The sequence below is a fragment of the Berghia stephanieae genome, chromosome 1, assembly GCF_034508935.2.
Source record: "Berghia stephanieae isolate SIO BIC M18660-M18661 chromosome 1, UCSD_Bste_1.3, whole genome shotgun sequence".
NCBI classification, from domain to species: Eukaryota; Metazoa; Mollusca; class Gastropoda; order Nudibranchia; family Aeolidiidae; genus Berghia; species Berghia stephanieae.
The window spans coordinates 123,110,547-123,124,369 of record NC_088360.1 but is presented as its reverse complement, the minus strand read 5'-3'; the positions used below and the strand labels follow the sequence as shown (position 1 = coordinate 123,124,369).

Here is a 13,823-nt window from a genome sequence, read left to right as displayed (position 1 = left end):
ATTAGTCAGATCTGTTCAATATGGCATTTATCTACCTCAGCTTAAATAAAAGCAACTTTAAGCTGTTTAGATCAGAGGAATAACACGTGATAGGCATTGACTATGGATTGATTTATACTCACAGCAGTGCATAATCGATATGCAGCACACAGAGTTTATTTTGGGGGAGATATTAGTTCAAGAGTAAAAGACACAAAATTACAAACAGTTCCTGGCTAATGTTAAGCCGAAGCAAATTATCCAGGCCATCTGTTGTTGATTGTGAGCGATGATTCACAACGTGTATATGTATATTTATAAAATTGGTAAATACTAATTCTTCACCAATTTTATTTTTTTAAAATGACAAGAAGATTAAATAATTGGAAATGATAAAAAAAAAAGAATAATAAATTAGCAAGAATTATAATACTTATCTCGTAAACATTCAAATCAAAATAAATGAAAAGGAATGTGATTTTAATTCTCAAACTAAAATGTTGAGAATCAAAATTTTAAATACTAAAGACTTTATTAATGAGCCTCGTAAATGTTTTAAAATAAGAATGTTCGTGTGAATGAAAGATAAGCTAAACAGAATATTGCACATAGTATACCTGCTTGAGGGGAATGTTTTGTAACAGCAAACACCTAATGGAAAACGAAATGAGAATATAAAAGATGGCACACACAATAAACACAAATCAAACACACAAAGTGAATCCTATAAGAATAATACATTTGGTAAAATTTAAAAATTCAAATAAGCAAAATCTTAAAAAACAAATGTTTTGTATGTTTCAGACCATTTTGTATTGAGCTCCAAAAGTCATTGTATGTGTGGTTTCAATTATGCATTCTGATTAAGTGTATAGATTTGTATCAAAGCAAACGCTAATTATTTACATTGTACACTTTACGAAGCGAGTATAAAATAATGATTATATTTAGACCATGTGTTGAATTTTTTTTAAAGCAATTGTTGATTGATGCAAAGAAATTGGAGAAATATCAAAACTAATTGCACGAAGCCCACAGCGGTTGATGTTAAAATTTCTGTAAACAGAACTGACAACATGCATTACTTTCACATATGATTAATGATATATCTGACACATACCTCTAATTATGTAAGCCAAGATGATTGCGCAGTCACTATATGTTCCCTTAAGGATGGCATTTATATCAAGCCAAAAACAATTCTTGAATTAGACAGTTACCAAATTTGCATTTAAGCTTGAAAAAGTTTTAAAAATAAATAATAATTTGAAAATGATAAGGCATTCTAGAAATGAGTTTGGACACGAAATCTTAATTAATCCAAAATCTGTTCACTGAATAACAAAACTTTCCAGAATAAACGTTTAATCTAGTCAGGTGCCTAATTTAATTCTCCAACTTCTGTTTGAGGTTAAAGATTAAAAATGAGACAAGATAACAATAGAAAAAAAGAATTATGATCAATGAATCGCTGTCGGTACCTTGCAAAACACCATGTTATTTCACTATCAGAGCTTTCAGGAAATGAAATATCATTCTTTGTGCAAAACGTGACGATGAAAGACAATTCCCCGTAAATCAGAAATTAATGAGCCTAAGCGCAGGTGAGGTAAATGCAGATGGTATCCTTCAACTCATCTACAAAGCATAGAAGGAATTAAAAATCACAGTTTTGGAGACAGAATGAAAGGGTGTCTCAAAGAAATGATGGGGGACATTAAACTGATGCAGAGCATTGCATTCTGGGCTGAATTTGAACGCTAAACATAGCACAAATAGTGATAAAATGCCCATTTGAATTGAGAATGCTTTCTTGTTCCATTTTAGCAGTAAATCTTTCTTTATTCAGCAGGAAATTGAAATTCCCACCTATGACAAAGTACATTGACGGTTTCTATTCTACAAAATGCAAGTATAATTGAAACACAGGGAAAACAACAACAACAACAACAACAACCACATTTTTAAAAAATGCAGTTGTAATTAACATAAAAATGGCATTGACTTTTAAATAGAAGATCTATGAGAGCCCAAAGGCTGACACTGTCAATCCTAGGTCAGTTCTGCAATTTTTAACATTTTAAAATCATGGTTGAGCTATTACACATTTAATATCATTCTCTACTATATAATAAGAATGCAAATTAACTGTAATATTGGATATTGAGATCAGTCATTCACTGTATAATTGAGACCATTTAGTGCTGTCCTTGTAAGACTGGGTTCATAAATGGATTTAGACATCATTACACACACCTACTTCGTGAGCCCAAGAAATAAACAAAATTGTAGATTGAAATTGAAAGTAGAAAAATCATAATGAGAGGGAAAAAATCTAACAAAAAAAAAAGTACCAGGCGGACCATAAAAGCATTTGACACTGAAAAACAATAGCTGAATTTTCAAAATTACAGCTATGTACATTTATCATTACAAAGGCATAATCAAATGATCTACATAAAATATATTGAAAATTGCATTGTCATGCTCTAAATACCTTCTCCCAGTAATGAGAATTTGGAGTGGGTCTATTGACAAGATCACTTTGCTCTGCTATCTAATTACCAGCCACTATCAGCATCTCATACATGGAAAGTTAAACCATCCTTGCATTTGTTTCTTAATTCAATAGAAACAGACTTTTCAAAAATTGTGAAGGTAATGATTTACCATTTCGAGGTGACAATAGTCGTGGTATAAATTCATGTTCTTTATAAGAAATATATTTTTTTTTAAAATAAAAAATTTACCACGCCCCCCCCCTTCCCCGAAAAAAAAACAATCAACACTAATGCTGCCCAAATATTTGAATCTGCTCATTATGACCCAACCTGAAATCCCATTGAAAGCAAAGACACGAGAGAAACATAGTAAAGTATTCAGAGCTTAATGCCATTCCATTTACCGACGTTTCCATCAGTAAACTGTAGGACACTGTCAGAGTCAAATGTTTTACTGGTTACCTGGTAGGTATATCAAACCGATGTTGCTTAAATTATGTAGGGGAAAAATTTAAACAAAGATCAATTTGGAAATGGTCCCGTGTTTTAAAGGAATGTTTTTTGAATATTGAGGATAAATATTAATAATTTTTGTAAGTTGTATATTGTATGCTTATATTGTGGATTGTTAAAGTACAATTGCATTTTACGTATGAAGGTCTGAACAGTGTTCACTTTTCATAGCTATAAAGAAAGTAAAAACTCTCCAACTCAAACATATTATAGTAAAATAAACAACAGCTGTTAGTTTGACCAACATTTATAAACTACTGCAGAGATCATTTTCTAATATTGAAAACTACAAGTAAACAATTTCAAACTCTCACAAAAAAAAAAACCCACAAAAAAACAACCTTCCTCTATGACTTAAAAGAAACAAGAGACAGAAGGAGTGAGCAATTATCAGACTCATCCTGGATTAAATCAGATCTCTGGATAATAAAATACGGGGTAGAAAGTAGTATTTTCATTGCGATATTTATTTATTTTTAAAGTTTGGATACTTGAGAATATTCTTGAAATGAAAATAAAAAAACATTCTAATGCCACATCAAAATCAAATAAATAATAATGTAGAAGGTTTAAATAAAAACAAAAATACAACTAAATCCAGGGAATCAAATCAAAGGAACCCCCAAGTTATAAAATAAACGCCCTTCGCAAGTTAACAAATAATTCAGTTAGAAGTTTAGACACTTTAATTTTTAAAAAGTTTTAGATCTATAAAGAGTCTGAATATACACATACATAGAGACGAGTAATGGAAGTGATGCATAGCACAGGCATAAGTCCCCGCATCCCCAAGACCATCTGAGATAGCAAATGAATGGAGTTAAGCAACATGCTCAAAATGCATGACTATTTAAATGTCAGATCTATGTGTAGTTTGTAAAAAGTAACAAATTAAAGATGGGAGAAATAAAATTTCAACAAGTTCATCATTTTGGACAAATATATGGAAGGGGCACAACAATATGAAAATAATAAATATACAAAAATTAAGATATATTCGTCACCTTACATTCATCCATCCTCGTTCCTTCCATTCAAATACATGAGTAACTACTCTCACTCTTTACAGGGACACAGAAGCCTATCATTTACACGTTAACTTCAATGATGTCATTCCATTCCTTCTTAATGTCACAACCCATGTAATACATAAATAATAATAAACAAACACAAGATTATAACTTCAACAAATACACACTACACTGTTGTCATTTGTCTATTTGAGAGTATCCAATATCGTTGATCAATTACACGGTAAACATATTTCATGTTCAACGTCATAAGATACCTCACCATATACATCTCATTCATGTGCCAAATCTAGCTACAAGACTTTGTCATCAGAACTAACAAATCAAACAGATGATCTACTTTGACTGCTTTGTTATGACAGAAAACACATCTTTCAACACACTGAATGGAATATTGATTAAATTTTAGACCAAAAAAAAAAGGACAGATTAAACCAAATTACATTTTAAATAATAATTTAAAAATTCCCCCAATAAATGATGATCACGTATGTATGAGTAGGGAAGTTTCATCATTGCGTCGTATGAGAGAGAGCAGTGTTATAATTGCTGTTTTAAGTCCACCAATTATAGGCTTGTCAATTTTTGAACTAAAATGGAAAAGACGATGGATCAATGATAATATGAAATTCTAAATGATTCAGTTGATGTTGTATGCATTATCAATTCTCTACTTGGTCTTATTTCATTTTATTTCATTTCATTCTAGTTAGTCGTTATTTATTTATTTATCTATTTATTTATTCGTTTATTTTTTTTGGTATGAGTAAGTGTCAATACGTCAGTGTGTGCATAATAATAGTATTGTAATTGTAAAGCATTACAAGACAATTAAGAATTTTCCCATTAACCCAATGGTTTCCACTTTTGATAGCGATGGCATCAAACACCAAAGCCAATTATCACAGCGCCACAAACAGAATTTCATCAATTTCTTACTTTAGTTTTTATTATTATTTTTTCTTCTATCTTCAACTCCAATTGTCATAAAAGAAAGTTTACCATTCCTAAGTCTGTATGAGCGCATTTTCAAATGCTACGAATCATGAAGATGGGTGTGAAGATGAAAAAAAATATTTTAAAATAAGGTTTATCATAATATGAAGTGTACAGTATGCCAGTTCCGGCAGTATCAGCATGAACAGCCTGAGTTGTTCATATTTGTGTTTTCCGTCAGTCTTGTTGACTTAGTCGGATTGTTCACCATGGTCGGGTCAGCATCTAGGCTCTCAGACATCTTGTCACAGATAATATCCACAAGACGTTCAAACACAGCTTTCACATTGATGTTTTCTTTGGCTGATGTCTCGAAGAATTCTAAACCTGAAAAATAATGAATGAGGAAGGGTGGGATTGAGGGGTGGAGGTTGGGATGGGGGTGGGGAATGGATTTGGTGAGTGCTTATTTTTACATTATAACACGCTCAGGGCAAATAACTGAGCCTATCTGTTTTACATTCATTTTCTGAAGTTTAACTCTTCCAAATTTAGCAAAGTTATCGAAATAAATTTTATAAAATGTAACATACTTATCCATAAAAAAAAGTAAATAATAATAATAATAATAATAAACGTGACATTATATGTGACTGGTGTTAAAAAAATAGATAAATGGGAAAAAAAAGGAATTATAAAATAAATCATAAAATAATTTTTGAAGACAATAAAGATAACTATTAAAAAATATAAACAAAAAAAATTGCAAATTAAAAAAAAAAATGCATTATTTGACCAAAAAAAAACAAACAAAAAAATAAACAACTCCCCTTCCCCCCCCCAACAAACAAAAAAAAAAAAACAAACAATAAAAAAAAACAACAAAAAAACATTTAAACTTGTAGAAATTTTTAACAACATGAAACGAAATGCGGCAAACGTCAACTAAGGGAGTTTTAAGATGTTTTCCTTAGACTCCGTGATATGATGCATAAACATTCAAATCACATAAGTTACATTTATAAAATTAAAAAAAAAAATAACCCCCCCCCCCCCAAAAAAACCAAAAAACAAAAAAAAAACAAAACAAATACAAAACACTACAACTCCAGCGGACAGCAAATGTCTGACGTATGAAAATATCATAATGGAACAGATGCTTCAAACGACTGCAATAAAAACAGTTTTTAATAAGTAACGGCAAAAAGGATCAAGATCCAATTACGAGAAGACTCGGAATATGCCTGGTATTATACTAGAGCTCTCCAGGGAAATTACACCATACAAGGCCATAGGGAAAAGAGTCTCTCTCCCCCTCTCTATCTCTCTCTCTTTCTTTTCTTTTGTTTCTCTCTCTCTTTTACTCTCTATCTTCCACCCCTGAACCTCCAATTATCTATCTATCTATCTATCTATCTATCTATCTATCTATCTATCTATCTATCTACCTACCTATCTATCTATCTATCTATCTATCTATCTATCTATCTATCTATCTATCTATCTATCTATCTATCTATCTATCTATCATCTATCTATCTATCTATCTATCTATCTATCTATCTTTCTTTCTATCTCATCTATCTATCTATCTATCTATCTATCTATCTATCTACTATCTATCTATCTCTATCATCTATCTTTCTATCTATCCATCATCTATCTTCTTCTTCTATAATCTCGTCTTTCAATCCTCAGCATACATCTCTCTCTCTCTCTCTCTCTCTCTCTCTCTATTCTACATCTCTCTCCACTTCCTGCTTTCAGTCAACACACCCTGAAACAAAAGACGAATTAAATAACAAACTGCCAACGCATAATTCCAAATTAAAGGGTGATCGGAGAGGGAACACTGTAATAAAATATCTTTCAAATAGTTATTATTTCCAAAATTGAACTCTAAACCAAAACGTACGAATTAAAAGAAAAGATCAAAACAGAATAGCAAAAATACAGCAAATTATAGAAAAGTTTGGAAAAATGTCAAAAGGACATTAAGTCGGGAAATGTATTTGTTAACATCAAAAAGAAAGAAATGGGGGAAAAGGATAGAAAGGAAGAAAGAAATAAAGAGAGAAAGAAATATGAAGAAAGAAAAAAGAAAGGCAGAAGAAAATAAGTAGGTGGGTGAGGATTTCGAGGAGATTATGACGAGAATGGTTAGATCTATTTTCCTGTGGAGCCTGACTGACGTCATCATGCATCTGGGAAACGGACAAAAAGAAAAGGAAGAATAAATTTATATATGTGCGTGTCTAAACAGCGCGTAATTAAAAACAGTTTGTTTTAAAGAGAAAAGAATGAGAGAGTAGAAGAGAGAGAGAATGAGAGAGTAGAAGAGAGAGAGAGAGAGAGAGAGAGAGAGAGAGAGAGAGAGAGAGAGAGAGAGAGAGTTAAAAAGAAGACAACAAAAGACCCCCCCCCCCACCCCCTGTTTCAAAAAAAGAATTGAAGGCTTTAAAAAAAAAATACTTTCATTTCCGTAACATTTCCGTCACCTCTACCAAACGTGCACATATTTGCAGGTCTGATAACCGAAGGCAATTATGGGCTTGATTTAATATTGTTGATATGGACAATACTTTGCCTTTTTTAAATAATTATTTTCATTGGTATTATTAATATCATCATCATCATTATTATCTTATTTTATTATTATTATTATTTTTTTAGTTTATTATTATTATTCTCTATTATTATTATTATTATTTTATTATTATTATTATTATTATTCTTATCTATTTTATCGTTAATTATCTTCATCATTCATCATGATTGTAATTGTAATCATCTTCGTCTTAATACTAATCATAATCATCATCGTAATGATCATTCATAACCATTGCGACATAACAATAGCAAAAAAAAATATAAAAAAATTAAAAAAAAAAAAGTTTTAAAAAATATGCGAAATATAAATAGCTTTTAAAAATAAATTCTTTAATATAAATACTCCCAACTTAACATAGCATAAAATGATACAACACATCGAATGCGCACAACAAAAAAAAAAAAAAACAAAAATAAAAACAACAAAAAAAACAGGCAGCCCCTTGAACCAAATTCTAATAATTAACCACGCTTTAGCCTATAGTTAAAATACAAAACATTGCCATTACCGGATAATGACAGCGCGCGATGTATTCGCTATCTAATGATCTGCGGTGATGTTTTCCATTACATTTTAGACCAATATTTATTGATCCCGCCAAATATAAACATGCCTCCCCTCTCCCCCCAAAGACAGGATTGCCCTAGATTCTATCGCGCCCCATCAATACTCTGCCGCTCAAACCGAACATAACCAAAACAATTCATGTACACTGTTATCTATTTTTCACGCAACTTGATCGATCTGGGGATTTTTAACCAACTTCGTAAATCGAATTCTTATTTTTTGACATTTGGCACCGTGTTTTCGATAATAGCAATACTTAAAATGTGTAAAATTATTACATTATAGGTACTTATAATTCTAATAATCGATGTTTATTATCTGATTCAATTCTCTTTCCATTTTCTGAATTGGCTTCCCTTCGTCATACTATTGTTTGCATTCGCCTGCCATTCGAATTGCATAAAAATAAGTAGTCATTCAGAGCAATTAGGCCCACGGAGCCGTAGTTATCCCAGTTTCCATTGCGTGAAACGGACGATAACAATTTCTTGCTGCCGTATGGATAGGCCGCTAGTCTATCGCAAAGAACTGTCCGCCAGATCTAACAGACCCAGCTACCCAATCACGACTGGGTGGACAGGGGATCAGAAAAAAATCTCAACTTCACCTGAGATCGATCTATGTCGCAATTATACGTGTGTGTGTGTGTGTGTGTGTGTGTGTGTGTGTGTGTGTGTGTGTGTGTGAAGCCAGTTCTCCACCAACCGAGCTATCGGAACCCCTTAATTCCATAAAAGGGATAGTAAAAAACAAAACAAACAACCCCCCCCCCCAAAAAAAAAACAAAAACAAAAAAAAAAACAAAAAAAAAAAAAAAAACAAAACAAAAAAACAAAAAAAAAACAACGTTACAAGAAAAGCAAAGAACACACACAGAGAGAGAGAGAGAGAGAGAGAGAGAGAGAGAGAGAGAGAGAGAGAGAGAGAGAGAGAGAGAGAGAGTATGCGTGTGTATCAGTGTGAATGTGTGCGTGCGTGCGCGCGTATGCATGTGAGAGAGTATGGGTGCGTGCTAAACTAAGGTAATCACTTAGTGAACGGTAACTTGGGACGGAAGAGAGTGGACACTCCCAGCGGTAGAAACGTTTAATCGAACACAATCAAGGGAACAGATGAAATGACTTCAATACTGCTTGAAGTTTATATAAGTACTACTTCAAAGGATCATTATGTTTTAGGCTTTTTGACGGAAATACGGTGATGTGGTCTTGTGGTACGACACTCTCTTTCGGATCGGACGGCCCTGGGTTCGAGCTTCGCTCGGCGCATAGTTGGGTCCTTGGAAAATACTCTATACTCACATTCTCTCACCGTACTCAGATGCAAAAGATTATCTGGCCGTTAACAGCGTTGTTTCTGTCTATAAAAAAAAATTGTATCATCACCTAACAGGCGTCATGTCTCGTTCTACATGTTACGTGTTGCTCTTTGTCAGGGATACATAACCGCTTTGAGCAAGTTTAGTGGCTATTGCGCAATATAAAAGCTCAGTTAAGATTCGGCTTTTTGATGAGCTCGGGTCATTTAATTCTATCGTTACGTAAAATGCTGATGTGAAAGTGAAAAAAAAAAGCCGTCGTATCAAGGTGCGGTCGTTGTGGACTTTTATATAGATAACGCCTGTAGTGTCTATAAATTCTACGAACGAATTGCACTTGATAATACATTTATTTAGCTTCAACTCCTCTTGTGGAACTTACACTTTATGTTTGACACGTCACCCGCTAATGGATGACCTTTGACCCGCAATTATTTATTGAGCTTTATATAGCGCAATATCCACTAAATGTGCTCAGAGCGCTTTACAGGGGGTCCCTGGTCAACAGCAACATTTAACATGTAGGACGTTACATGACGCCTGTTAGGCGATATTACAATTTTACGGACAAAGACAAAGCTGTTAACGGCCAGGTACTCATTTTACACCTGAGTACGGTGAGAGAATGTGAGTAAAGAGACTTTTCCAAGGACTCAACTATGCGCCGAGCGCGAGGCTCGAACCCAGGACCTTCCGATCTGAAAGCGAGTGTCATACCACAAGACCACATAGTCGCACATTTAAACTCAACGACCTGCGGATTGGACGAGACGAGACAAATTTAGAATTGAAGTTTAAGGAGAAAACGGAAAGTTTAAAGCTGAAAGTTTAAAGCTAAAAATAAACCGGATTAAACTTAGATGACAGGATTTCATGGACGATTTATTATGGAATCGTTATCGAAGTATCTATTGGAGGAAAACGACAATGAATATTTCTCAGAAGGAGAATATGACTTGGGCTTATTTCTGGTGATTTAAGGCAATTATTGTACATATAAATTTATGGAATTAAAAAAAAATGTCCTTGATAGGGAACTTTAAAATACGTAATATGACCGAGCATTGATAGTAGTTCAATAACAGGAATGGATGTTTAAAAAAAATAATTCTTCTATGCTTTTATCTGTTTCTCCTTTTTCAATATTTTTTTTTCCTCGAAGAAAATGCATTGTGTAATGTACAATATATTTTTTCTTCTGTTTTATGGGCATTTCAGGAACACTTGGTTCATTTTAAAGCACTATTACCAGACATGCCAACCCTTCACATTCCAAAAGTGGAAGAAGAGGGTCAGAAATTAGGAATTTGATTTGTTTGTTTGTTTGTTGCTTTAGGTCTCTTCCAACACAATTGAGGTTATATGAGAGACCGCTGAAACAAAAAACAAGCAATCTAACAAAAATAGTACAAATGTAAATCAAAATAATAACCTAAAGATATCATAAGCTAAATTATAAATAACCAAGAACAAACAGGCAGAAGATTTACAGAAAAAAAATATCCCCTGTCAAAAATACAATCACAAACCAAAGAAGCAGGTAGGCTAGTAAAGAGAAGAAGAAACAACATCACTATCGGATCGTATACCCATGCGAACATCATAGGTATATGATTCGAGGGTGATGCTCCCATCCATTTGAGACAACAACAACAACAACAAAAAGGAATTTCTTTACAATGGATAAATCTGTATTGAAATAACAACCAACTTTACCACCAAACACACAAATAAGGTATTCTGGCACAGCTGGCAAAGCTACATATCATATATAATATGTATTAGGTAATGGAATGGGGAAGGGGGAAAGGAGTGCAATTAATTTTCCTACTTAATTCCGTTTTGGCAATCGATTTTTTAAAAATTCACCTTTTTAACCTACACTCCTTTTTTTTTGCTTCTCATCATCATTATTATTTTTGAAAATCGGAATTTTAGAGACAATGCCGGAATTGTAGAAAAAGGAAGAGTGAAAACAGGAATGATTCCGTCAAAAGCGGAAGGGTTGGCAGTTATGTATTACTGACATAATAATATGATACTCGTCTCTTATTCATTGCTCTCGTCGCCACCTTACAATACAAACAATGCACAATAAGATATACTACAAAGATAATGTATGAACGGGTATGTCATTACTTTTCTTTTCTTTTCTCCAAGCCCCAGAACCTGAGATAAGCTCCAAGATAAGCTGATATCCTCCGGAAACTTTGCTTTACTTTTTTCTTTTTAAATTTCCTTTCATCATCGTTTACTCATCTTTGCCAACGTAAAACAAACGGAATCGAAAATTCCCTGCGGCGAATAACGCCCATAAGGCAAGGCACTAACAAAACGCCATTTATTTATTAATTTTGGTCGACGTAAATTTACTTCAAACATGGATGAATTAAAGGCGGCCCCAACTTGTCAACCGAGACTGTCTCAGATTTAAGAATTTTTGAAGAAGTTGTGGTTCATATCATTTATTCATCGATATTTTAAAGTTGCTTTTTAAAAAAAAATTCTGGCCAGAATGAAAAACAAGGTGTTTTGTTGGTGTACGCCAGTATACTGCTGCTAATATTGATCTGGGAATGAACAACCATCCTACATCCATCCCTTCTATCACCGACTATCCGTTCTAACCAAGCGTTAAAAACGCCTTTCATTCACCAGGGCCCGTCTATTTCTGTTCCACATTCCGTGCCAGATAAATAAAAATATATAATAATAATATGACGTCATCCATAACGTCAATTCTGGTTTGGATTTGGTTTTGTCAAAGATATTCTCTCTTGTGCGATTTCCTTTACCTTTCCTTTTCTCCTCTTTTCTTTCCCCACATCTCTCTCTCTCTCTCTCTCTCTCTCTCTCTCTCTCTCTCTCTCTCTCTCTCTCTCTCTCTCTCTCTCTCCCCCTATTTCGTTGTTTTTTAAACTACCAAACGAATGTGTGTAGGTTTTATAGCTTTTTGCAGAGGCACGTTGACCTACCAATATAAATGCAAATGGGGAAATCAAGCAAACTTTTCTTAAAGGGTGATATAGGATGATGATGAGGATGAGAAAACAGCTCAATGATCAAACAGCTTAGTTGTAGAATCGATTGCGGCGTAGGGAAGAGACAGTGATGTCGATTTAGTGTCTACAGGATACTAAAAATGATAAATAAAATATGACGACAATTAGGTGATGATGGTGATGATGACAATGCTGATTTGATGATATAGATGATGATGATGACGACGACGACGACGACGATGATGATGATGATGATGATGATGATGATGATGATGATGATGATGACAATGATGTTAACAATTTTGGTGAATAATAAGATGATGATGATTGATTACTGATGACTAATCTAAAAGATGAGTCAAAAGGAAAACACACCACCCAATTTCACAATTCTTACTGGACGATCCATCCCTCCATCCACCCATTCATCCATGTGGGGAAGCTTAGTTGCCTTTCTATCCATGGTAAAACTCAATGATATAAGACTTGACTTTGATGGGGCCAGGGGTTTCTACTTGTGACGCAATGCTGTGCCTACTAATGCAGCGCCGAGTGACTAAAGACAACAATACCAGTCCAATCAATGGGAAGATCGATATTACCACTACACTACACTACACATACAACAAAGTTCTCACAAGCAAATGAAAAAGGAACGTATGGGGATGGGGGGAAGGGACCGAAATAAAGACACTTGAAAGAAATGGATCGGCACACCCTCGCGTCCTCCGCCCCTCCACACACAGACAGATGGACAAATACAAGCACATACAGTACAGACACATTGAAGAGAGAAGAGAGCTATGTGAATGAACCAATGAATGGATCGATAGAAAGATAGATAAATAATTAGTTGATAGAATGGGGGGTGGGGGGTCGATATAGATGGAAGAAAACACACAAACACACACACACACACACAAAAATACAATGCAACTAAAAATCACACTCACACATATCACATATACATACATACATACATACATACATACATACATACATACATACATACATACATACATACATACATACATACTTACTGACATACATACATACATACATACATACATACATACATACATACATACATACTTACATACATACATACATACATACATACATACATACATACATACATACATACATACATACATACATACATACATAGATCACAAACAAAGAAGTTAGTAGCAGGAATTACAGACAGAACACGATGAATTTATAGAAAATACACATAGACGTGCATTTGATGAACAAATGATTTAGCACTCAAATTTCTACGCCCCTCTTACATGTTTTTGAATATAAATTTAAATGAATGTACCAATGAATAAAATTGAATGAATGCACACATGAAAGAGTGAA

General features: G+C 33.7%; 1 protein-coding gene across 3 annotated transcripts in view; it reads right to left on the bottom strand.

Annotated features, from left to right (window-relative positions):
- Positions 1–154: 154 nt before the first annotated feature.
- Positions 155–13,823, bottom strand: part of LOC144962964 (ras-related protein Rab-3-like) — an 83,617-nt gene continuing 69,948 nt past the window's right edge. For all 3 annotated transcript variants that reach the window (XM_078896445.1, XM_078896447.1, XM_078896446.1), the window contains one exon: positions 155–5,347. In XM_078896445.1, the coding sequence (XP_078752571.1) occupies positions 5,157–5,347 (191 nt within the window). In that variant the 3' untranslated portion in view covers positions 155–5,156. The remainder of the gene's footprint in view (positions 5,348–13,823) is intronic.